The 27,486-nt window shown below is 43.8% G+C and overlaps 1 protein-coding gene across 1 annotated transcript in view; it reads left to right on the forward strand.

The window, feature by feature from the left end:
• Positions 1 to 2,765: 2,765 nt before the first annotated feature.
• The window catches only part of LOC134337442 (procathepsin L-like), a 35,521-nt gene continuing 10,800 nt past the window's right edge, over positions 2,766 to 27,486 (forward strand). The window contains exons 1-4 of the mRNA XM_063032446.1: positions 2,766 to 2,822; positions 12,974 to 13,096; positions 20,159 to 20,311; positions 21,754 to 21,975. Of these exons, the coding sequence (XP_062888516.1) occupies positions 13,013 to 13,096; positions 20,159 to 20,311; positions 21,754 to 21,975 (459 nt within the window). The 5' untranslated portion in view covers positions 2,766 to 2,822; positions 12,974 to 13,012. The remainder of the gene's footprint in view (positions 2,823 to 12,973; positions 13,097 to 20,158; positions 20,312 to 21,753; positions 21,976 to 27,486) is intronic.

Below are 27,486 nucleotides of genomic sequence, written 5' to 3' on the forward strand. Positions count from 1 at the left end.
TGATTCTGCCTGCTGTGCAGCTGGCAGATGGATGAACCAATGTGGTACATTTCATACCAGGAGCACTTCATTTTTGGAAACTATTAACTAGTAAGCGATCCACATGATGTAAAGAACGGGACACTGAGACGCATTTCAAAGTTCCCACCCTGCTAAAGTAAAGCCCTTACATTCAGAGACCAGACTCTTGTAGGTTCTCTGCAGCAAACGTTCAGATTTTAGGGTGGGAAGGAGATCCCTGGGATGAGAATCACTCTTTCTGAATTGATAATAACTTCAGGTACAATTTGAGGATAAATAATTGTGTGTTGTATTAGAATCTTGTGATTGCAGAGGTACAAACATTATTTCTGCAATGACCACTTTGGGTAAACTTCGGTAAGGCAGCGCAGCACAACTCTAGTATACATACAGGAGTCTCAGCCATTGTTATAACAAGGTTACATGATGCTCATGTTCTGGACTGAACATAACCTTGTGGAGTTTTTAACAAAGCATACGGACAAGCTGAGGCTAGGCTCCATAAACGGTTTCACAAATGAAGAACTCTTGTTTGGGAGTCACAGCTGGAGATAAACTTCAGCAGAACACTGATGGCTGGTAAGTTTTCATTTGTTCAGCTGCTCTGGAGAGATGAAGTCACCCTTAAAGGCGTGGCCCAGCTGTAATGGAGCTTCAGTTCTCTAGTGAAGCCTTGGGGAACTTTATTAGCGCTTTGGAAGGTGGCTGATGCTGGCTGTGTTTCACTGGATTTTATCTAAATGGCTTCACAGACTATTTTAAATGACAGTAATATTTAACCACATACTCTGGAAATTTAGCCCCATACAGACCAACCAAAGTAGTTAGGGCAGCTGCTTGTCCCTGCAGAATTTGACTAATTCAGCTAAACTTTTAAAAGGAACTTAGAAACTTTCTTGCCTGTTTCTTCTAGAATCAGGATGTAAAAATATCAAAAGTGTTGTACCATTTCTGGCTGTTGGTAGCTGGCAGTTTTGATGGGAATGGATGGAATTCAGCCATTTGAACAGAAGTAATTCCTAGATCCAAGTGCAAGGAATGCTTATTGACACATCTGTGACGGTGGGTGGTGATGGGGGGGTGAGGGTGAGCGGGTGAACTGAATCTGTCAGATCCATTAAAAATAATCACTTACATACTAACAGTTTTAGAAGTATCTCACTATGACTCCTTGAGACTCTATACACAGTTAAATCTCCAATCAGCCTCCACCATTCTAAAGTATCAGATTTATATTTTTCATAACATAGGACACCATTCAGCCGATCAAATCAATTCGCGTTCTCACAGCTTTTCCATCGATCCCATGCTCCGGTTTATTTCTTGCAGCCCAATATTAACCGAGCCTTGTCAATCAACCCTGGTAAAATGTCCCATCCTGGGCAACACACTCAAATATTTTTTTAATGCCCCCTCTAGTCCCACACTGAGTTGACGAAACCACATATACTGCTCCAGATCAACGTAAGATCAGGTTCCTCTGCAGTAACAAAATTAAGGAACAGTGTTGAATGCCACAGCAAGCTTTCTGAGATTACTTTCCCTAGGGACCCAGTCTAATCAGCATTTTGTGCAAAAATAAAGAAAAAAAATCTGGAGTGAACCTTAAACCTTTATTTAAATTATTCACATGTATTAAAGTTTCCTGAGTGTCAATGGTTATATATCAAAGAAGCTTATTTAAAGATTAGAAAAATGTACACTTATACAGCATCCTAAAACATCTTTTGCAAAGTTCTTGGTGCTGCCTATGAATTACTTTTTGAAGTGCAGTGACTTTGCTCTGTACTGGAAAGGATAAAAAAACTTATTCAGCAGCATTTATGTAATATACTCTCCCATAACGCACAGGTAATATTACTTGTTGTATTAGTGACCCCGACCTTTCCAATCAGTTTTGTTACAGCAGCTTCTTGGCAAGAGACGGACAAGCAAGAGTACATAAACAGCGCAGACTTTCTCTGGTACATTCACAGCAAGGGGAACTGCAGGATAAAACTGAGAGGTAAGCTTAGTGTCTTCTTTCTGATTCTGTAAGAATTAGTATTCTATTTTCCAGGCAATGATGTGTGCAAGGAGTAGAGAAAGGAAGCACAGTAAATTACAAGCTGCTTCATTTAGTTCATATGGTAAAATCACATTCATTTAAACACTGAAATTCAAAATAAAAAGTCAGCAGGTGCTAAACATCTGAAACATAAATGGAGAATGCTGGAAAACTCAGCAGGACAGGCAATATCTGTGGAGAGACAAACAGTTAACCTTTCAGGTCAGGGACCCATATTTCAGAACTGGGAAAGAAGCAAAATCTAGTTATCTGCTACTGAAACGTGATTTGTTTTACTCTCTCCCCATTTTTTCACAAGGTCCTTTTAATGGTTTCTCTTTCCAGAGATGCTTCCTAACCTACTGAGAATCTCCAGTACTTTTTCTTTTTGCTTTTTGGGAATTCAAAGGCCAAATCTGTATCTCCGCTGAAAATTTCACTAAGGAGGTGGGAGAAGGGTTCACAGAAACAATGGGTACAGTGCCCAAAAAGCTGAGGGCACTCCCATTTTATGACTAAAATATTTTGATGTACTAAAACAAAGTTTACGCTCCATGTTACTGAAATAGATTTTGCAGAAGGATCATTCCTGTAGATGTCACACCACTGGTTTTTTTCCATCATGAAACTCCTTCTGCTCTTGGCCTGTGAGATGGTCTCCACTGGGGCGGCACGCTCCAGCTCAATGTTTGACCCAACGTTAGATGAAGGTTGGAAGAGCTGGAAGTCATTCCATAAAAAGCAATACGAAGAGGTAAGAAGCAATAAATGGATTCCTTCGGGTTATCATAGCTGGTGGGGGCAGGGGTGTGGCGGGAAGAAGTTCCGAATCCCAATCAGAATCAGGTTTAATATCACTGGCATATGTCGTGAAATTCGTTGGTGTACGTTGCAATACACAATAAAACTATGAATTGCAATAAGAAGCATGTATAAAGAGAAGATTAAAGTTTTGCAACATGAGCGGAACAATAATGAGGTAGTGTTCAGGGGTTCCTCGCCCATACGGAAATCTGATGGCGGAGGGGAAGAAGCCACTCCTGAAATTTTGAGTGTGTTTCTTTAAGCTCCTGTACCACCTCCTTGATGTGGCAATGAGAGAGGGCATGTCCTGTGTGATCGGAGTCCTTGATGTGGCAATGAGAAGAGGGCATGTCCTGTGTGATCGGAGTCCTTGATGTGGCAATGAGAAGAGGGCATGTCCTGTGTGATCGGAGTCCTTGATGTGGCAATGAGAAGAGGGCATGTCCTGTGTGATCGGAGTCCTTGATGTGGCAATGAGAAGAGGGCATGTCCTGTGTGATCGGAGTCCTTGATGTGGCAATGAGAAGAGGGCATGTCCTGTGTGATCGGAGTCCTTGATGTGGCAATGAAAAGAGGGCATGTTCTGTGTGATCGGAGTCCTTGATGTGGCAATGAGAAGAGGGCATGTCCTGTGTGATCGGAGTCCTTGATGTGGCAATGAGAGAGGGCATGTCCTGTGTGATCGGAGTCCTTTAGAGGCATCTCCTTTTTAAGGTGCACTGGATGCTGGGGAGGCCAGTGCCCATGATGGAGCTGGCTGAGTTTACAACTTTCTGCAGCTTTTCCCAATGAAGTATAGCTAATGTCTTTGTAATTGCATCAACATGTTGGTCTTGGGATAGATCCACAGAGAAGATGACAGCCAGGCACTTGGAAATGCTTACCCTTTCCTTTCTGATACCTCGGAGAAGACTTCCCCTTCCTGAAGTCCACAATCAATTCCTTGGCCTTACTGACATTGTCTGTAAGGTTGTTGCTGCAACATCACTCAACTAGTTGATCTATCTTGCTCCTCTTCACCCTCTGAAATTCTGCCATGCCAATAATAGTTGTGTCATTGGAAAATTTATCGATGGCATTTAAGTTGTGCCCAGCGACACAATCGTGGTTGAATTGAATTGAATTGACTTTACTATTTGCATCCTTCGCATACATGAGGTGTAAAAATCTTTATGCTACATCTCCGTCTAAATATACAATGTGTAATTTATAATAAATAGTATGTACAACAGAACAGTTAATATAGGAGGAGGCAAGAGATAGCAGCGTGCCGTGTGCGCGTGGCCCTCCGGTGAAAATGATATCGTATCCGTTAAATAGGGGCCGTGGACAATTCTGATTTGATGGAGACAGATGTGAAAGCACAGAGGAACATCTGGAGAAATTTCTGAAATGCCAGTTTGCTGCCGTGACATCTTCCGGAGGGAAGGCCCCAAAATCCCCGGCTTTGCCCGCTGCTGGCGACCGAGATTGAGGTCAAATCGTCCAGATAGAGATGGTGCTCAGTGCTCGATATCGGAGGGCTGATCGGAGGGTCCCTCAACACTACCTACCCCACCACTTTTCTTTGTATCATCTGCATACTTGGCCACAAAGCCATTGATTCCTTTATCTAAATCATTGATACATATAACATGAAAAGAAGCTGTCCCAAAAGTGGCCCCATTTAGCTGCAGCCAACCAGAAAAAGCCCCTTTTCTCCCCCCACTCTTTGCCTCTAGCCACTCAGCCAGTCTTCCATCCATGCTAGTATCTTTTCTGTAATACTATGGGCTCTTAAACTATTGAGCAGCCTCATGTGTGGTACCTTGTCAAAGGGCTTCTGAAAATCCAAGTAAACGACATCCACTGACTCTCCGTTGTCTATCCTGCCTGTTTTTTCCCTCAAAGAATTCCAACAGATTTGTCAGGCAAGATTTCCCCGTAATGAAACCATGCTGACTTTGACTTATTTTGTCATGTGTCTCCAAATGCCCTGAAGCCTCATCCATAATAATACGCTCTGAAATCTGTCCAACCACTGAAGTCAGGCTAACTGGCCTATAATTTCCTTTTCTTCTGCCTCCCTCCCTTCTTAAAGAGTGGAGTACATTTGTAATGCTCCAGTCCTCTAATGATTCTTGAAAGATCATTACTAATGCCTCCACAATCCCTTCTACTGCCTTTTTCAGAACCCTGAGGTGTAGTCCATCTGGTCCAGGCGATTTATTTACCTTTAGACCTTTCAACTTCCCAAGAACCTTCTCCATAGGGCAATGGCACTCACTTATGCTCCTGACATTCTCACATTTCTGGCATTCTACCAGTGTCTTCCACAGTGAAGACCAATGCAAAATACTTCGTCTGCCGTATCTTTGTCTCCAAGTACTTCTTTAACAGCAGTCCAATATCCACTTTCATCTTTCTTTTACTCTTTAGATGTCTGAAAGACTTTTTGTATCCTCTTTTATATTATTGGCTGGCTTAGCTTCATATTCCATCTTTTCTCTCTCAATATTTTTTTTAGTTCCCTTCCGTTGGTTTTTTAAAAGCTTTTCAATCCTCTACCTTCCCACTATTTTTGCTATTTTATATGCCCTCTCTTTTGCTTTTATGCTTTCTTTGACTTCCCTTGTCAGCCAAGGTTGCCCCATCCACCCTTAAGAATACTTCTTCAGTGATAGGATGCATCTTTTCTGTACCTTCCGAATTGCTCCCAGGAACTCCAGCCATTGTTGTTTTACCATGATCCCTGCTGGTAAACTCTTCCAATCAACTTTGGCTAGCTTCTCTCTCATGCCTCTGTAATTTCCTTTACTCCACTTTAACACTGGTACATTTGACTTTAGCTTCTCAAATTGCAGGGTGAATTATTTCATATTATGATCACTATCTCCCAAGGGTTTCTTTACCTTAAGCTCTCTAATCAAATCTGGACCATTACATAACACTCAATCGGGAATTGCCGTTCTCCTAGTTATCTCAACCACAATATGCTCTAAAAAGCCATCTCATAGGTATTCTAAAATTTCACTCTCTTGGGATCCAGCACTAATCCAATTTTCCCAATCTACCTGCATTTTAAAATCCTCCATGACTATCTCAACATTGCACTTTTTAGAAAAATAGAAAACCTACAGGACAATACAGGCCCTTCGGCCCACCAAGCTGTGCCAAACATGTCCTTACCTTATAAATTACCTAGGGTTACCCATAGCCCTCTATTTTTCTGAGCTCCATGTACCTGTCCAGGAGTCTCTTAAAAGACCCCATCGTATACGCTTCCACCACCGTTGCCAGTAGCCCCTTCCACGCACTTTTAACAAGTGTATCGCGCTGTAATGTTCCACTGCTAATGTAACGGCTTCTCTGTAATATTCCACTGCTGAGGTAATGGTTTCTCTGTAGCAGAAAGGTTTGGGTTATGACTAGAGATAACGGGGCATGTTAGCCAATGAGCAGGATCTTGCTCTTTCTTGTGTGTCTGGGAGCTGGGAATTCGCGGTCTTTTGCCGGGGAGAGATGAGGAGAGAAGACGCAAATGGAGAGAGCTGGTAGACCGCCAGATGGAGTGGACTTGGAGCAAGGGTCCGAAGGTCAGCGATGATCGGAGAAGGCCGATGGTGGACGACCAGCTCATCAGTGAGCTCCAACGTTGCACATTAAACTGTTTCATGTGAATGGGCCCCTTTTCTGTTTTTGTTTTCTTTACTAACCATATAGTCAAATTAAGAATTTTCGAGCTCAATCATTTAATCGCATATTGTGTGCTGTTTGTTATTTTGTGGTACTGATTTGTAACAGGGACACATTGCACAGCATCCACACAAACAAGATTTCTTAAGTTTGGCTGGGCCGGGGATCTATCATCCCCTATATTAAGCCACTAGCCGAAGCAAGAGTAACACAAACTTTTTCTATCTCCCACATCCTGGCAACTGTTCAGAATCTATATCACTCCCACCAGAATCTTTTCCCCTTACAGTTTCTTAACTCTACCCACGAGCATTATACATTTTCCAATCCTATGTCACCTCTTTCTAAGAATTTGATTTTATTTTTTTGGGAACAGAGCCAATCCACCCCCTCTGCCCACCTGCCTGTCCTTTTGATACAACGTGTATCCTTGGATGTTAAGCTGCTAACCATGATATTCTTCTAGCCATGACTCAGTGATGTTCACAGCTTCATACCTGCCAATCTCTAACTGCACTACAAGATAATCTGTGTGCATTCAAATACTACACCTTCAGTCCAGTATTCATCACACTTTTCGATTTGGGCCTCCTGTTATATTTTACTCATGATGTCATCCCATTGAATGCAATTTTTCTCTATCAGCCACCTACCCTTCCTGACAGTCTGCATCTAGTTGTATACCAACTGCCCCATCCTCAGCCTTATCACTCTAGTTTCCATATCCCTACCAAATTGCTTTAAACCCTCCCCAACAGCTCTAGCAAACCTGCCCACAAGATTATTAGTCTCTCTCTGATTCTGGTGTAGCCCATCCTTTTTGTACAGTAAAGCCTTCCCCAGATGAGATCCCAATGAAACAGAAACCTGAAGCCCTGCACCCGCTCCAGACCTTCCGCCACATATTCATCCACCAAATCATCCTACTGGCATGTGGCACAGGCAGCAATCCAGAGATTATTGCTCTAGAGTTGTTGCTTTTCAGCTTTCTACCTAACTCCCTGTGTTCTCTAATCAGGGCCTCCTCCCTTTTCCTACCTATGTCATTAGTATAAATATGTACAGTAAAATGACTTCCAGCTTTTCACCCTCCCCTTCAGAATGCTGTGGACCCAATCCAAGACATCCCTGACTTGGTACCTGGAAGGCAACATACTGCTTGGGTGTCTCTTTCACGTCCACTGAACCTCCTGTCTGCTCCTCTAACTATGGAATCCCCTATCACTACTGCACTCGTCTTCCCTTCTGAGCCACAGAGACAGACTCAGTGAAAGAGACCTGACTGCTATGGCTTTCTCCTGTACCAATTCCATTTTCTACCGCATTGCTTTAGTCTTGGCTACCTTAGCAAGTCAAGTGTTGCATCACCACCACCCTTCAGGCAGCTTTTTCCAGATTCCATCCACCCTTGAGGTGACAACCTTTCTTCCTCAGATCCCCTCCAACCCACTAACTCCTCACCTTAAACCTGTGGTTTTGGCTTTCTGTGCCTCTGCTATTTAGGAAATGGTCCTGACTATCTAACCTCTCTCTGACCCTCCTAATTTTTGTGTACCCTATTCAGAAACCACTTAACCTCGTCCATTCTAGGGATGACCTAGAGATAGGGTAGATAGTCAGGACCATTTCCTAAATAGCAGAGGTGTAGAAAGACAGAAAACACAAGTTTAAGGTGAGGAGTTAGAAGTTTAGAGGGGATCTGATGAAAATAAAGCCATCCAGTCTTTTCTCATCACTGAAATTCTTGATCTCATGCAAAATACTGATGAATTTATCCTGAAACTTTCCAACAGAATCTTACCATTCCTACAGTATGACAGCTAGAACTGCATATACTGTAGTTTTCCAATTGCATCCTACCAATGCTTTATAAAATTATATTCTAATCTTCCTATCCTTGTATTCTATTCCAGCTAATGAAATTGTGTCTTCTTAACCATTGTATCTGCCTATGCTCAAATTTCAGAGATATTTGGATGTGCACCCGGGTCTCTCTATTCCACAACACTTCCTAAGATCCTAACATTCATTGTGTATGTTCAAACCTCATTAATCCTCCCAGAGTTCACCTCAGAGTTCAATTGTCCTGCCCAATTTAACAGCAGATCAATATCATCCTGAAGCCTAAGACTGTACTTCTCACGGTGGACATCATCAACTTTTGTCATCTGATAGCTTACTAATCATACTTGCAGCATTCGCATCCAAAAAGCTAGCATATACGACAAACAGTATTGATTGTTGTTTTAAGCCGCTGATCACAGGCTTCCAATCACAAAAACAGCTCTCGATCATTGCCCTCTGCCTCCCAATAACCAATCACTTTTGGATCCAATTTGCCAAATTGCTCTGGATCCCATGTCTTGTGATCTTTTGAACAAGTCTCCAATGTAGGATCTTGATAAGGGTCTTACTGAAGTCATGTAGACTATATCAGCTGCACTGTCCTCATCAATACACTATTCCCTGAAACATTTAATCATATTTGGCAGAAAGATCTCTCCTTAACAAAGCCACACTGACCGGCTTTGATTAATCCTCACCTTTCTAAGTGTAAGTATAAGTATAACTGTCCCTTAGTTTTTTTCAATAACCTCCTTACCTTCATTGCCCTTCTAGAATAACAATACATATGCTATCCTTCAGTTATCTGACACCTTTCAGTTTAAAATCTCCGTTATGGCCCCAAGAATCTCTCCCTTGCCTTCAATTGAAGTCTTAGATTCATCTTATTAGTCCTTCTGAATTTATCCACCTTTAGGCCCACTAACACATCCTCCTTTTTGAGTTCAACTGTTCCACCCTGCTCCGCCACTGAATTCTCCAGCTATAAAATCCTTCTCCTTAGTCAACATATGTCATCTCCCACCACCTCTGGCTTCACATACTGAAAGTTTCTTGATCCCAGCTTTTTCCTTGTTTAGTTTAATGTCCTGAATATACTTATAAAATACTTTATGACTTTCCTTAGTGTTGTCCATTTCTGATCAAATTCAACTTTATTGTCATTCAACCCTATGCATGTCTACCACCAAATGAAACAATGTTCCTCTAGACCAAGGTTCACAACACAATATGTATAACTTACACACAACACAAGAAGTAATATTACCACAAGTAAATTAACAAATAATAAGGTGCATTTATGACACAAGTCATAAGTGTCATGACTTGTAAAAAAGAAGTAAACAATATTACGCTGCTGGTGCTTCATATGTGATGAGACCCGGGTGGTGGGAGAGAGCTCAGTAGTCTCATGGTCCGGACGAGAAGCTGTTTCCATCCTAACAGTCCTTGTCCTAAGCTATGGTACCACCTGCCTGATGGTGGTGGGGGTCAGTGAGATTGTTGGACAAATGGGAGGTAACGTTGACAAAACTAAGGGCCCTGCATATACTGCACTTCTGGTATGTTTCTCTAATGGTGGAACAGAGACTCTGATAATCCTCTCATCAGTCCTCGCATTCCTTTGTAGGGTCTTGTAATTACCATACCTGCCTGTGATGCACTGGTCAGGCACTCTGAATGGTGCTCTTGTAAAAAATTGGTTAGAGTGTGGGGAGGGTGTTTGGAGGAGGTAGCTCGCTCACCTCACTCTCCTCCAGAAGTGGAGACACTGCTGTGTTTTCTTGGCCAAAGAGGTGGTATTGAAGGTCCAGGTGAGATTGTCCGTTATGTGCACCCCCAGAATCTTGGTGCTCCTAATTCACTCCATGGAGGAGCCATTTATGTGCAGGGAGGAGTGGTGAGCCCGCACTTTTCTAAAATTGATAATCATCTCTTTAGTCTCGTCACATTGAGACTGAAGTCGCACATTCTACTCGCCACTCTACTTCCTCTCTGATTGCTGTCGCATCATTGTCGTTGATGTCAAACACTCTTGTGTCATTGGTGAACTTGATTCATTTGAAACTGGATCCAGCAATACAGTCAGGTGACAGTAGCGTGAAAAGCAGTGGGTTGAGCACACAGCCCTGGAGTGTGCCACTGCTCAGCTTGATGGAGCGAGAGATATTGCTGTCAACGCTGATTGATTGTGGTCATTCTGTTAAGAAGTCCAAGATCCAGTTACAAAGAGAGGTTTTGAGATCCAACAAGGACAGTTCACCCACCAGGTTCTAAGGGATGATCGTATTAAATGCTGAGCTGAGATCGATAAATCGCACCATTTTCTAGGTGGGACAAGACAGAGGGGAGTGCGTAGGCTAGGGCATCAACAGTGGACCAATGTGAGTGATAAGCGAACTGGAAGTGTAGCAGGAAGATGGGATTTAATGCTATCCGTGACCAGCCGCTCAAAGCACTTCATTATCATTGAGGCCAGTGCCACTGGATGGTAGACATTGAGGCAGATTCCTTTTGTCCTCTTGGGCACTGGGATGATGGTGGTTGCCTTGAAGTCTGTAGGGACAGTGGATTGTTCCAGAGAAATGTTGAGGATGTCTGTTAGAAACTCTGTTAGCTAGGCTGCATCTGACCAGATCTGCTTACCTGCCCAGCTCAAACTAGTTTTCAGTGTAAAGAAAGACCACGAGTCAGATTATTTGTGAGTTGGTTACTGTGAGAGTTAGTTCCCTGCTGCTGTGTAACTTGCTCACAGAGCTTTACTGTTATTTCTTTGTTATGAAGATCTAATAAAATGGCTGTAACAACAAGGTTTGTTTCTCATTCTTTACTTCCAAAGAACTTTCTGTCCAGATCCAAAAGAGTTGACGAGTCATACAGCACCGGATCAAGCTCTTCAGATCATCCCGATTCATCCTCACCATGCCGCACCCAGCTGTGCGAATCCTGTTTATCAGCACTTGGTCTGTAGGCCTCCCATTGAGATACCATGTCCAGCCCAATAGTGACACTGACAGGACTGAGAACGTACTGTCCAGATGCATTTTGTGACTCTGCCTAGTTTGCTGCAGTTCTGGTTACCACTGGGCTCAGGTGATACCTGCCAGTTATGGAAATGTACAAAATTCTTCAAATATGAACAGACAATTTCTTGTGTGTGATATTGTTACAGACCATTCAGAACATTTTCAGAGACTTGGCTTCCTGCTTTCGTGATTCTCTGACCATTATTTATAATTAATAGAAACAATAAATCCTGGTGTTATAGGAAATTAATCATCGAATTCTAGTCTTGTATCATGTAGGGTGTTGTTGTCATGCATGTGGCTATTTAACTAATCCTTCTTATTGGGACTTGGGTAGAAATTCCCAGTTGAAATCTTATGGGACAGTTTAAAAAAACTTGTACCTATTAAGCATATTTCATAGCTCTAGGATGAATTACTGATGAATTATTTCTAAGAGGAATTACTATCCTCTCTTCAGAAATGCAGCTGTTCAATGTAATCAGACTACTTAAATTGTGATTAAATAAGTGAGCAGATAATTATGGTGGTTAGAGTAATCAGCAGTAGCCAGGGTGAAAAGCCAGTTATCCTGCCCTTCTAACAGTGCTGTGGGAAATTTTTTTTTTGTTGTCTACCCATGAAGTCACTGTCCAGAGTTGAGGTCTCTGTCAAAAGACGGTGGCTACGATGAAGCAGTGTGGTAAAGCTCCCATAATCCAGCACCTAATTGTTTGGAAACAGGGCCTTGTTTGATGCCTGGCTCATTCATTAGTCTGGAAAGTGAGCTGGGGGTCTGGGGTGCCGCTGAACCTGGGGTCTAACTGTGGGCTGGGTGCACGGCTAGAGCTGGACTGAGGGTGTGGAACACCAGAGGTCAACGTGAGTGAGTCGGTGGCTGGAGCCAGGGTCCAGAGTGTTTCAACTTTTCCTGCTCCTCTGAATTTCATCAAGTTTATTGGAAAGTTTATTATACTACTGTGTAGCAGGTAAATGTGATGTTAGAGTGTGTTAGGATAGCAATAGGAGAACATCAGATAGTCCTGAAAATCTGCCTGTCTAGCATCAATGTGTTCCAGTGAAGCCAGATTATTGTAATTTTACAGTGTACTACATTAATGTCAGCAAAGAGTGCACAATGAGAAGTTTCTTGTAGGGAATAATCCCACAACTTTAGCGGCAAAAATCTTCTCTGTGACTAAAATAAATTAAATCTGTTCTGAGTTGGTCAGATATAAGTAAATAATTTCCCAATCTGAAGTCAGTACTTTCTGTTGTCCACCTGAAATATTTCCCTACTAATCTCTCTGAGAATCTCAGCGACTGAGGAGTGTGGTTTAAAACTGCTGTAATGCTGTTGCTCCGTAAGTGTTTCATTCTCGGAGGATAATTAGAGGAGGATTATTTTTTGTGGATTTGGATTTCAAGACATTTTACAACAGAATTTTCTGTTTATTTTGCTGTGATGTGGTAAGGGAGCAATTTCATGTCCTTTGTGACTATTGTCTCGAACATAAAGATAAAAAGCAATAAAGACAAAATGAATTAGAATTTAACTTTGTCACGTTTATTTCAGAATGATGAAAATTACAGAAGATTGGTTTGGGAGGAAAATATGAACTTCATTGCGAAGCACAACCTTGAGCATTCCATGGGAAAGCACACATTTACTGTAGGAATGAATCAGTTTGGAGACCTGGTACGTACAGAGGCACCTAAAGTAGAATTAATAGGGAATAACAGGCCCTTTGGCCCATCTGACCTGTACCAATATTCATGATCCATTTGAGTCTTCTCTCTCCCTTCTAAACCTGTCAGCTGCTTTTTCAGATTCAGTTATGTTTATCACATTAAAACATAGAGTGAAATGCATTGTTGGTGTTAAGAGTCAAAACACCCAAGGATGTGCTGGGTCAGCTGGTTAGTGTGGCCACACTTTCCAACGGCAAGACAGCATGCTCACAATGTTCTTCAGAGCAACACTACCAACAACAGCTATACCAAAACAAGACATCAACAGCTAAACAAGCCTCATTCCCAGCCCTCCAGCCCTCCAGCCCTCTAGCCCTCTCACACCACCCCCCACCCACTTAAACACATGCACACAACTTCCAGCCTCAGGAAAGACTGCATCTGGGTCTGCAGACCTTGTCCCCGGATTCTCAGACTCACAGACATGGGGCTTCCAACTTCAGACTTCACCCCAGGACTCACTGATCACAGGTTTGACCTTTGGACCTCGCGTGGATCTCTAACCCAGGTGACCCCGCCCCTCATGACTCCTTCACACCTTTGGGCCTCCACATTGGGCCTTTAATCTTCAGGCTTCCACCTCCAGACTGCGACCTTCGGTTTTGCCTCCCAGACTTCATTGGGTTTGATTTGGGGTGGTGAGGAGAGGGTGTACATCGGTGGCTAGCCTGGGACTTGCTGTCCTGTACGGTTCTCTGACCTGGGCACACTGATCTCCTCAGCACCAGCGACTGGACCTCTGGGATCGCTGACTTTCGACCACAGAGTGCTTGGACCTGGACTTGACCTCCTGCCTAGACTCTCCCTTTATGGCCCCTAACCTCTAACTCCCTGTCATCACTGTCCCTGAACCCTAACCTGATGTTTGACTCTCAGCACTATTCCCAAAACCATCCCTATAAACCAAAAAACAACAAATAAGTCTGAGCCACAAATTTGACAGACGTTGTAGTTTGGCATCACCATGACCAGAAGTCTAGATGTCCTCATACACAGGGAATGAAAGCAAATATGAGAAAACCTTTCTATGCTCTTCTCTCTCAAATGTCCTCTCAAAGGAATCCATGTTTACCACATGTATTCTTAGCCGTAGCATGTTCCACATATTAGCAGTGGTTGGTAAAGAAATCCATGATAACTTCAGTGAGCAGATGAGTTCCTGTTTTACATCCAACACGCATCAAAGTTGCTGGTGAACGCAGCAGGCCAGGCAGCATCTCTAGGAAGAGGTGCAGTCGACGTTTCAGGCCGAGACCCTTCGTCAGGACTAACTGAAGGAAGAGCTAGTAAGAGATTTGGAAGTGGGAGGGGGAGGGGGAGATCTGAAATGATAGGAGAAGACAGGAGGAGGAGGGATGGAGCCAAGAGCTGGACAGGTTATTGGCAAAGGGGATATGAGAGGATCATGGGACAGGAGGCCCAGGGAGAAGGAAAAAGGGGAGGAGGGGAAAAACCCAGAGGATGGGCAACGGGTATAGCAGACTGGGAGATCCTGCTTTCTCTGGCGGACATTCAGTGCCTTTTCTATCTCTTGTTGTAATTTGTAGTTCACATCCTGGCTACCATTCGGAGGCCTGTATATAATATAACTACCATCAGGATCATTTTACACTTGCAGTTTCTTCACTCTATCTATAAGGATTCTACATCTTCTGATCCTATGTCACCTTTTTCTAAGGATTTGGTTCATTTTTAACCAACAGAGTCCGGTGCTCCCGATGTGGCCTTCTATATATTGGCAAGACCCGACGCAGACTGGGAGATCATTTTGCTGAACACCTACGCTCTGTCCGCCAGAGAAAGCAGGATCTCCTAGTGGCCACACATTTTAATTCCACATCCAATTCCCATTCTGATATGTCTATCCACGGCCTCCTCTACTGTCGAGATGAAGCCACACTCAGGTGGGAGGAACAACACCTTGTATTCCGTCTGGGTAGCCTCCAACCTGATGGCATGAACATTGACTTCTCTAACATCCGCTAATACCCCACCTCCCCCTCGCACCCCATCTGTTACTTATTTTTATACACACATTCTTTCTCTCTCTCTCCTTTTTCTCCCTCTGTCCCTCTGACTATACCCCTTGCCCATTCTCTGGGTTTTCCCCCCTCCCCCTTTTCCTTCTCCCTGGGCCTCCTGTCCCATGATCCTCTTGTATCCCTTTTGCCAATCACCTGTCCAGCTCTTGGCTCCATCCCTCCCCCTCCTGACTTCTCCTATCATTTCGGAACTCCCCCTCCCCCTCCCCCTTTCAAATCTCTTACTAGCTCTTCCTTCAGTTAGTCCTGACGAAGGGTCTCGGCCTGAAATGCCGACTGCACCTCTTCCTAGAGATGCTGCCTGGCCTGCTGCGTTCACCAGCAACTTTGATGTGTGTTGCATGAATTTCCAGCATCTGCAGAATTCCTCGTGTTCCTGTTTTACATCCTTATTTTGGATGCACACTAGTGGAATCGTCCTCAGTAGGTCATCATTTTAAAATTATTAATTTGCACCTCTGTCTTCTCTGCTGTAGAAGGAAGAGGTCCACCTTGCTTTTTGACATCTGCAATCTTTCTGTTGTGTTGTAAAAGGGGAGGCGAAGAGAACAGCAGCTCATGCAGGTTCCTTTAGAGAACCAGATGTGACTGCTGCATCAGCAAACAAGTCAATCATGGGTCAGTTATCTACTGAATGTGCCAGTGTTTCTGGATGAATGGCAGTTACCTTTCCCTGTTTTGTTCTGTCACACTTGCTTCAATTTCCTGTGTATGGAGATGTTTGGAAAATGCATTTGGTTTATTGGCTGGGTCCTCTGATTTATTCTTGTGGCCTGACAGAACTCCCAAAGCAATCTTCTAAAATCTTAAAGCTGCAGAGCAGGTGTTCCTAACCTTTTTTTACGTCATGTACCAACACCATTAAGCAAGGGTTCTGTGGATCAGTAGGGAACCGCTGAAGTAGAAGATCCCACCATCATGACCAGCAGCCAGAGGAAACCACACACACACGGGAGGAACGTACAAACTCTTGCAGAGGACGCTGGAGCTGAACTCTGCACTCTGATGCCCGAGCTGTAATAGCGCTACATTAACCGCCACGTTACCATGCCGACTATGGTAGTGTAGCAGTTGGCATAATATTGTTATAGCGCTCGAGATCACTGATTAGGGTTGCCTGTAAGGAGTTTGTACGTTCTTCCCTGACCAGATGGGTCTTCTCGCTGTGCTCCGATGTCCTCCCACATTCCACAGATAGGTGGTTAGGGTTCGTGAGCACACTATGTTGAAGCCCTAAATGTGGTGACACTGGTGGGTAGCCCAGCACAATCTTCACTGATTTGATGCACATGTGACAAATAAAGCTAATCTGTATAAAAAATCTTTTCTTTAACTGTGGTGCAAGGACTTGTATATATTAACAGCTGGGTGCTTGATCTGTCATCTGAGTCTTTCTCAGCAGACTCAAACAAAAAGCCAGACGCTGACCTTTCTTGCCGCCTGCACTGCACTTGCTCCCCTGTGTTTGGCTAATCCCAGTGAAATGTCTGCGGACTCACTGCCAAGTTCTCGCCAGCTTCAGCACTGGCTCTTGATGTAATAAGAGAAAAGAGAATAATGGTGTATCATTTATAACATTTCCATTTTCATTTGGGGTTGAATCAAGGTGGCCAAGAACCTACAGTGGCCACTTACCAATCAACACTTTTATGCCACTTGGCAGAGAACTGGAGCCTTAGAGGTAATATGCACAACTCGCACAGCGAGCACCCAAGGCCAGGTGTGAAACAGCAGCACTAACTGCTGCAACACAGCCATAGGGGAAACAGGAAACAAAAATAAAATTTAAACAAATATTTTCTAACCATTTTCATGGAAGTAGACACACAGAAAAACTACCAGACATACTGGAACGAAGGGTCCAGTGATAACGGGGAACTGAAAGACATTAATGTTAGTAAAAAAACACCTTACTGAAGAAGTTGGTGAGACCGAAATCCTAAAGCCTAAGGATCCATTGGTGTATATCGCTGAATTTTAAAAGAGATGGCTATGGATATATAGATGTATTGGTACTATCTTCCAAAACTTTTGGGTTTTAGATTGCATCCTACTGACTGGAGGGGAGAAAATATGAGCCCGTTATTGAAGAAAAGAGTGAGAGAGAAATCTTGGAACTATTGACCTCTTAACCCAGTGTTCAGTGATGAGGAAAATTCTGGAATCCATCATGAGACCTGCAGTAAAAGAGCATCTTGAAGAACATCTCAGAGGGTTTAAACTAGATTTGCGGGGGGTAGGAACCGAAGTGAAGAGGTAGAGGGTGGGGAGGGTTGGAGCACAAGTAGAGACAGCTTGTAGGGAGTTTGTGGGGAAGGACAGGCAGATGTTAGAGCAAAGATGTGCTCAGTCTGACAGTCTATTTTAATGCAAGGAATATCATAAACAAGGCGGATGAATTTAGAGCGTGGGTCAATACGTGGAACTATGATGTTGTGGCCATTACAGAGACTTGGATATCTCAGGGGCAGGAATGGCTGCTGAGTGCGCCGGGCTTTAGATGTTTCAAAAAGAACAGAGAGGGAGGCAACAGAGATAGGGGCATGGCATTGCTAATTAGGGATAGTGTCATGGCTGCAGAAAAGGGGGAAGTCAATGGGGGGGGGTGAATTACTGAGTCAGTGTGGATGGAAGTTAGAAACAGGAAAGTGGCAATAACTCTGTTGGGTGATTTTTATAGACTCCCCAGTAGTAATAGGGATTTTGAGGAGCAGATAGGGAGGCAGATTCTGGAATGGTGCAATAATAATAGGGTTGTTGTGATGGGAGATTTTAACTTTCCCAATATTGATCGGCATCTCCTTAGCGCAAAGGGTTTAGACGGGGTGGAGTTTGTTAGGTGTGTTCAGGAAGGTTTCCTGACACAATATGTAGATAAGCCAACAAGAGGAGAGGCTATATTTGATCTAGTATTGAGAAATTAACCTAGTCAGGTGTCTGACCTATAGGTGGGAGAGCATTTTGGAGGTAGTGACCACAACTCTATTTCCTTCACCATAGTGCTGAAGAGGGATAGGATTAGACAACATTTAATTGGGGGAGGAGGAAATATGATGCTATTAGGCAAGAACTTGGGAACATAAATTGGGAGCAGATGTTCTCAGGGAAATGCACAGCAGAAATGTAGCAAATGTTCAGGGAACCTTTGCATGAAGTTCTGCATGGGTATGTTCCATTGAGGCAGGGAAAGGATGGTAGGGTAAAATAACCATCTGTACAAAGGATGTAGAAAATCTAGTGAAGAAGAAAAGCTTACGAAAGGTTCAAGAAACTAGGTACTGTTAGAGCTGTAGAAAGTTACAAGGTTGCTAGGAAGGAGCTTAAGAGTGGAATTAGGAGAGCCAGAAGGGGCCATGAGATAGCCTTGATGAGCAGGATTAAGGAAAACCCCAAGGCATTCTACAAGTATGTGAAGGGCAAGAGGATAAGCCATGTGAGAAAAGGACCAATCAGGTGTGATAATAGAAATGTGTGCATGGAGTCGGAGAAGTTAGAGGAGGTACTTAATAAATGCTTTGCTTCAGTTTTCACCGGGCAAAAAGACCTTGGCAATTGTGGTATGACTTACAGTGGACTGAAATGCTTGAACATATAGACATTAAGAAAGGGGATGTGCTGGAGCTTTTGAAAAACATTGTTAGTTAAGTCACCGGACCAGATGAGATATACGCCAGGCTACTGTGGGAAGCGAAGCAGGAGATTGCTGAGCCTCTTGCAATGATCTTTGCGTCATCAACAGGGACAGGAGAAGTACTGGAGGACTGGAGGGTTGCAAATGTTGTTCCCTTTAGAGGGAGTAAAGGGAGTAGAGATAACCCAGGAAATTATAGACCCATGAGTCTGACTTCAGTAGTGGGCAAGTTTTTGGAAAAGATCCTGAGAGGCAGGATTTATGAGCATTTTGAGAGACATAATCTGATTAGAGATAGTCAGTATGGCTTTGTTAAGGGCAAGTCATGCCTTACAAGCCTAACTGAATTCTTTGAGGATGTAACAAAACATCAGGTAATAGTGTTTCCGACTTGTGGAAACTTTAGATTACAGGCAGTTTTTGTAACCCTGGGAGTGTCTAAAAGAAGTGTTAAATTGCTGAGTACCTCAGCTCTGAGAAAATAGATCGCAGTATTTTCTGCAGTCTGGCACTGGTCTGTTCTCAAGGGTACTGATCTAGAAAGTTTCAACCTTTAACAGGCATCTTCTGTAGACTTTCCTTCATCACTCAGTGGCTCATTAGTGGCTACATTTGGTTTCTAAGGAGATCCACACTCTGAAAATTTCCTCCTGACTGTTGATATAGGGATTTGACCTGAAACATTTACAATTCTTCTCCTGCTTGGCATGTTGAGTTCCTCCAGCAGATTATTTGTTGCTATAAATTTCTCCATCTGAAGTTAGGACAGCTTCTGGATGGGTACATAGGACAGCTCTCGAGTTACTAAGCTGCTCAGATCTGAGGCACACTTTTGATGTGCCAGGATGTTTTCTTTCTTTCCTTTCTTTTTAAATCTTTTTTATTAATTTTTCCAAAATTATAAACAAAATAACAATGTTGATACAAAGGGATTGGAATAACCTTATTGTTAATAAACATATATAGAAAAGATTTCAGATAACACAGGTATCCAAACTCCAGATGTAATTAATCATAAAGAAAAAAGAAATAAAAAGAAAAAAAATAAAAGAAAAACACCCCAAAAAAAGAAAAAAAAAGAACTAAATTCTAAACCCAAAAAGCAAATGGAACAAAACATGGCTAGACCAATATCTTAAATCGAACACGTTCAGTGATGTCGTCAACTCCGCTCCTCTATTCATATATTTTAAGTTAATAAGAAGGATTTGGAAAGGTCAAAGATGTTTTGAACAGTATGTAATGTCATGCAAATTCATTAGTGATGCAATAAGAATCAAACTCTGCAATGTATCGATAATAGATCTAAAGGATCTCAAGTTTCTTCATCTTCTAGACCATGAAGGAGTTTTCACAACTTCTGAATAAGTTCAACAAAAATGAAGTTGGGAACATGACTTACAAGTTGTTTACAGCTCAGAGGAATGCTGACCTGCCATCATTTGTTGACTGGCGTCCTAAAGGCTATGTTACTCCAGTAAAGGACCAGGTAAGAAGGGTTAAGGACCATTGTTGATTAATAAGCTGTGAAGTTTTGAGGAATTGTTGGGTGAAATATGATATCGTAACACAACACATACATTATGCAACCCTTTCGTTGAAGTTTTCAGATCGATTTTGAGTAGTTTGACTTAATTTCAATGCAGAGCAATTATTTGCATATACAATCAGTGACCACTTTATTGGATGCACCTATACACTTGCTCATTAATGAAAACATCTAATTAGCCAATCATGTGGCAGCAACCCAATATACAAAAGCATGCAAACATGGTCAAGAGGTTTAGTTGTTGACCAAGTAACAGAATGAGAGAAATGCGATCTACATGACTTTGATGGTGGAATGATTGTTGGTGCCAGATGGGGTGGTTTGAGTATCTCAGAAACTGCTGATCTCCTGTGGTTTTCATGCACAGTAATTCTTAGAATTTACAGAGAATGATGTTTTAAAAAAAAATCCAGTGAGCAGCAGTTCTCTGGGTGAAAATGCCTTGTTAATGAGAAAGGTCAGAGGAGAATTGCCAGACTGGTTGAAGCTGACAGGAAGGTGACAGTAACTCAGATAACCATGCGTGACAACAGTGGTGTGCTGGAGAGCATCTCTGAACACACAACATGTTGGACCTTGAAGAGGATGATCTACAACATCGGACGACCACTCCTGTACCTAATAAAGTGGCTACTGAGTGTATCTTACATTCTTAAAACAGTACAGCATCCAAAGAAACTTTTTCAGGAGTAAAGTATACAGTAAACCATAGGAGAATGTACTGAGCCCAACAATGCCATTTGAGCTCATGGCTCCCAAGGAAACAGCAGGAGCAATTCCTACTGTAGCTGCATCCACCATGGGTCTATAGTTAACTGATAGATTTTGGGTCTGCATGCAGAGCATACGCCATGGAATTGCACCTTGGACCCTACATTGGTCAGACTGCCTAGGGTCTGAATCACTGTGCATCTCACTGGTAATCCAATCTGTGATGAGAAAACAAGGGCATGGTCAGTTAGGTGATCATCATTTTGGTTTTAAATTATTTCTTAGTATATTTATCCAGTTTTAATTAACTTTGTGTAGTTTCTTAAGTTAAAACAGAAAATGTCGGAAATATGCAGTAGGTCAGGCAGCATTTGTGAAAAGTGAGGCACAAGAATACAAGAAAATAGGAGCAGAAGGCCACTCAGCCCTTCAACCCTAACCCAACATTCCATCTGATTGTGCCAGATCTACTCTGTACTGCTTTGCCAATTCCACCTTCAATGCCCTGATTGCCCAAAAATGTATCCTCTTTCACCAGTTAGAGGATTTACCCGCTACACACTTACCCCTCGCTTTACCCCCATCATGAACTGGGCTTCAGCTGATGGACTACTAGAAAGGTTTCAAAGTACCCCAGGCATTTTAATCTCAAGTGGTTGTTTATTTTGCAGGGACAATGTGGCTCTTGCTGGGCCTTCAGTACAACTGGAGTACTCGAGGGCCAGGTATTTAAGAAAACGGGAAAACTCTTTTCTCTCAGTGAGCAGTATCTGATGGACTGTAGCAGAGACGTAGGAAACCACGGCTGTAATGGTGGATATAAAGTGCGATCGCTTCTATTTATCAAAGAAAAAGGCATCAGTTCAGAACAATCCTACCCCTACACTGCAAAGGTAACTAGCTGCCCTCCTTCAAGCTTGCTAAGGATTTTTGTTGTGCTCAGAAAGAGGACCAGCTGTCAATCAGCACAGAGGCTTTGCCTCATCAGCCAAACAGGGTGACTCCTTTTTAATTTTATATAACCTCCGTAACATAAATGCACTTTCTCTCTTACTATAACACTTCATTCTGCATACTGCTTATTTTTCCCTTGTACTGCATCAAATGTATGGATGACACGTTAAAGAGTTTCCACTGAACCTCAGTACACATGACAATAATAGACAGATCTATCAGTTTCAAACAACAGGAATTCTGCAGATGCTGGAAATTCAAGCAACACACATCAAAGTTGCTGGTGAACGCAGCAGGCCAGGCAGCATCTATAGGAAGAGGTACAGTCGTTGTTTCAGGCCGAGACCCTTCGTCAGGACTAACTGAAGGAAGAGTGAGTAAGGGATTTGAAAGTTGGAGGGGGAGGGGGAGATCCAAAATGATAGGAGAAGACAGGAGGGGGAGGGATGGAGCCAAGAGCTGGACAGGTGATTGGCAAAAGGGATATGAAAGGATCATGGGACAGGAGGTCCGGGGAGAAAGACAAGGGGGGGGGAACCTAGAAGATGGGCAAGGGGTATAGTCAGAGGGACAGAGGGAGAAAAAGGAGAGTGAGAGAAAGAATGTGTGTATAAAAATAAATAACGGAGGGGGTACGAGGGGGAGGTGGGGCATTAGCGGAAGTTAGAGAAGTCGATGTTCATGCCATCAGGTTGGAGGCTACCCAGATGGAATATAAGGTGTTGTTCCTCCAACTTGAATGTGGCTTCACTTTTACAGTAGAGGAGGCCGTGGATAGACATATCAGAATGGGAATGGGATGTGGAATTAAAATGTGTGGCCACTAGGAGATCCTGCTTTCTCTGGCGGACAGAGCGTAGGTGTTCAGCAAAGCGGTCTCCCAGTCTGCGTTGGGTCTCGCCAATATATAAAAGGCCACATCGGGAGCACCGGACGCAGTATATCACCCCAGTCGACTCACAGGTGAAGTGTCGCCTCACCTGGAAGGACTGTCTGGGGCCCTGAATGGTGGTGAGGGAGGAAGTGTAAGGGCATGTGTAGCACTTGTTCCGCTTACAAGGATAAGTGCCAGGAGGGAGATCAGTGGGGAGGGATGGGGGGGACGAATGGACAAGGGAGTTGTGTAGGGAGCGATCCCTGCGGAAAGCGGGAGGGGGGGAGGGAAAGATGTGCTTAGTGGTGGGATCCCATTGGAGGTGGCGGAAGTTACGGAGAATAATATGTTGGACCCGGAGGCTGGTGGGGTGGTAGGTGAGGACCAGGGGAACCCTATTCCTAGTGGAGTGGCGGGAGGATGGAGTGAGAGCAGATGTGCGTGAAATGGGGGAGATGCGTTTGAGAGCAGAGTTGATGGTGGAGGAAGGGAAGCTGTCAGTTTGCCAATTTACAGTATATATAACTTGCTCACACATACACTCACACTCTCTCACACGCATGCATGAATTTATAAAAAACTCTATATAATGTGCATAGCGAAACGAATCCATTCATAATATAATTTAGTAAAACCAAATAAGAAAGGACTAAGCTGCAGGAAGGTTAAGAATATTTTCCTCAGCTGCCGATGGCCATGGCTGCTTTGTTTGGATCTACCCCATGGGAGTAATTTATGTTTTTGATGGTGGTGGAGTGGAGTATGCAGTCTGACAGAGGACATCTCAGTGCTCCCTGCTGCTGAAGTAAACGGTGAGAAAAATCACTCCCTGTTGCTCCATGGGATAATTGAACCCCTTTTAAAATGTTGGGTTAGTGATTTGAGAAGGAGCTTTTTCTTCAGTTTCCTTTTAAGGGAAAAGGTGATTATTTTTTGTAGAATTGCTAGCAATTGAAAGGTAACACATCACGGTTCACCTATTTGAGCAGCATGCTGCCGTGAACAATCAGTGACAAGCTTTGTGTGTATGTGGTTGGGATTTACTGCCTCGATAGCAATCAGCAGTCACTGTTTAGGTTGTGTAAATTCAAGTTCAAGTTTAATTGTCATTCAACCATACAGGAATACAGCCGAATGAAACAGCATTGCTTCAGGGCCAAGGTGTAAAACACAATACCTACATTCAAACACAGCACCAAACACATACAAGGTAGCTACACATATAAGAAATCAGTAAAATAGAGTCACACAAAAAATACATAATCTAAGACCTGGAGTCCATGAACGATGCAGCAATCTGCCGTCAACCACGATACAGCTTGTCTTCTACTGAGTGAACACTGGGGGGCAGCACTGACTCTGCCTTGGATGCCTCGCCACACTGCCTCCAGTGGAGGGTACCAACCCTGACGGTTCTCCCGGGCAGCTGCAAACAGGCGACACTGAGGCTTGAGGCCCAGACCTCGCTCCGACCTAGGCCGCACGGCTCCCCTGCCGTCTGCCAATAAATCAGTGAATCGGACTTGCAGGGATCCACATCAACGATATCGCACAGGGTCTTTCGATCACAAGGAAAGCATCGAGGATGATCACTCGCTGTTAGACTGCACACCACCTGCGAGCTCCATACCCTCCAACGCCTCTCTGACACAGTCACGTGTACAATCTGTACCAAGTCCAGCTTCACCGGTTTCTCCACCTATGAGCAACTCGCTGATGCGGTAGACCTACAGTACTTTAAGATTTTAATGTCCAGCAGGACTTGTGATCCTGTGTTTTAAAAAAACCATTTAGAAAGGGCATTAACACCTTTGGTTGACCCTGTTGAAGCCGCTGTAATCAAAGACACTGCCATCTTACCAGAAACCATTCTTCTGTTGCAGGCTGCAGCAGGAGATCCAGTTCATCTTGTGCACACTTCTTCCTTCTGACTGCACAGCCTGACTCCACCGGAATTCCCTCCTTATCATGAAGAAAACCATGGATCCAGCAGAGAAATCCCAACCGTCCCATTCCCATTCCCTGTAGCCCAGCACACTCATCCTGGGTCACTTAGGTGCCTGTGGGGGACTGGTCATTGTCCAGGCCGAGCAAGCTGAGGAATTTATTGAGAGAGGACACATTAGGAGCAGAAGGCTTGTTTGAATGTATCAGTTAATAAGGATTTAAGCTGTAAGAGAGTTAAGAACGTGGCTATGTCCTGGATTTCCTCAGCACCTTGTTAATTGGCTGCTTTTTTGGACACGTTGAAACTGAGGTGGTCTGAGGCCCCGGACTGAACTGGGCCCACGTTAGGAGCGGGACATCCTCTGCACACTCCACCAGTGCAGGCTGTCAGGTAAATTAGGGGCTGGGTCGTGGTGTGGGGCGAGGAGGCTGGGGTTAGTGTGGGGCAGGGGAGACCTGGCTGGAGAGGGCTGTGGGATGAAAGGGAAGTCATGAGGGGTCTCCTGTTCAAGTGATGGGTAGGTAGTGTGACCTGTGACTATGGATGGGGGAAACTGTCAGTCTGGGTGGTGATTCAGCTCGGTGTTGGAAACCATGCCCTGTGCCTGTGACTGGTGGTGTTGGATACTGCAGGGGGCAGGGGGGACGGGTGGTTAGAGGGATAGTGCAGGATGCTGAGGCTGGAGGGCTGCACTTGGTGGCCTGGTGTGGTCTTGGTGGGCAAGTAGACGAATAACTTTGTGGGAAACACTCTTTGTACAGCTTCCAGTACTGGGCTGGGAGTTGGTCAGAGAGACCCCCCCTTTAAATCAAGCAGTTGTGGAACACCATTAAAGCCCATCTGGGTTGTGAGTAGGGTTGCCAACTGTCCTGTATTAGCCGGGACATCCCGTATATCGGGCTAAATTGGTTTGTCCCATACGGGACCGCCCCTGTCCCATATTCACCCCCTAAAGTAGAGCGTTCCTATGAAAACTTTCCTGCCAAAATGGCATAAAGCAAAGAAGCAATTACCATTAATTTATACAGGAAAAATTTTTGAGCATTCCCAGACCCAAAAAATAACACATAACCAAATAACACATAAAACCTAAAATAACACTAACATATAGTAAAAGCAGGAAAGATATGATAAATACACAGCCTATATAAAATAGAAATAATGTATGTACAGTGTAGTTTCACTGAACAGAATCGCTAAAACCGATTTGAAGAAACAAAACATGATGTGCCCACATCATGTAAGCGCACAGCACGCATGCGCACACAGGTGCCCGCGCAAGGCTTCATGGTCATGGTAGTCTTTCTCAGGGTAAACACAAGTGTCCCGTACCTGACTGCTACTTTTGTCCTTTACCTGGGAATGAGAAAGTTGGCAGCCCTATTTGTGAGTGACGGGTGCAACTGGTAACATTGGGATTGTTCTTCCTACAGTACTCCAAAGGTCTGACAGTGGTAGTGCTCACCTCTGTAACACAGGCTCTGGGGGAGGGGGTGTGGAGAGGAGGAAGTACTGACGCTTAATTTTACTTATTTAGTGAACAACACAGTCCCAGGCCCTTTTGGCACAAACCCGCACTGCCCAATTAGCCTACTAACTCCCGTGTTTGGAGTGTAGCAGGAAACCTGAGCACCCGGAGGAAACCCACGTGGACATGATTAGATTGTACAACGTCCTTACAGTCAGGGGCAGAATTGAACCCACATTGCTGGTACTGTAGTACTAACTGCTATGCTACCACATGGCCCCAGTCTCACCTCACACACCCCCCCACATCAAGCTGAATCCTGAAAGTGAGAACCACCACCCTTAAGGATAGCTTCCACCCCGCTGTTATAAGGTTAAGGGATGATAAGATGGAGTTAACCTCACAATCTACCTCTTTGTGACCATGCACCCTACCGTCTGCTACACTACACCTTCTCCGCACTTTATTCTGCATTGTTACGACCACCTCAATGCACTGTTGTAATGGATTGATCTGTACGGATGGTATGCAAGACAGGTTGTTCACTGTATCTTGGTGCATGTGACAAAAATAAACCAATTTAGAGTGATACAGCATAGAAATGGGCCCTTACTTCAGTCCACTTGTCCACGTTAACGAGCCCTTCCTTCAGTCTGCTTGTCCATGTTAGTGGACCCTTCCTTCAGTCCACTTGTCCATGCTAATGGGCCTCTCCTTGAGTTGTTACGTACCCCGTAACTGGGTTGCCAAACCAGCAGAAATGGATCATTCAGTTGGAGTCTGGATTACTAGAACTAAGAAAGTTTTATTAAAGAAACAAGCAACACAGTAATCGAAAGGATAATAAATGCAACAGTTCAGCAATGATAAACACACATGTGCACAGAACTAAGATAACAGGATCAATCAAGCCCTATCGTTGTCTAGGGGTAAATGACCAATTTCAAAGTGACGCAAAGTTCAGTTCAATTTAGTTCAGTTTGCAGTAATCGTTGCCGTGGCGATGGACAATGTGGGGGGAAGGAGAGAGAGAGCAAAAACAGATGAATATTCAAAAACGGCTTCCACACACAGACCGGCGATATTGCTCACAAGCAGCTTTCGGGCGGGTCCTTTGTGATGTCACCTGAGGTCACCGACTGTGACCCCTCCTCCAGATG

This window comes from Mobula hypostoma, chromosome 24, assembly GCF_963921235.1.
Source record: "Mobula hypostoma chromosome 24, sMobHyp1.1, whole genome shotgun sequence".
Taxonomy (NCBI): Eukaryota; Metazoa; Chordata; class Chondrichthyes; order Myliobatiformes; family Myliobatidae; genus Mobula; species Mobula hypostoma.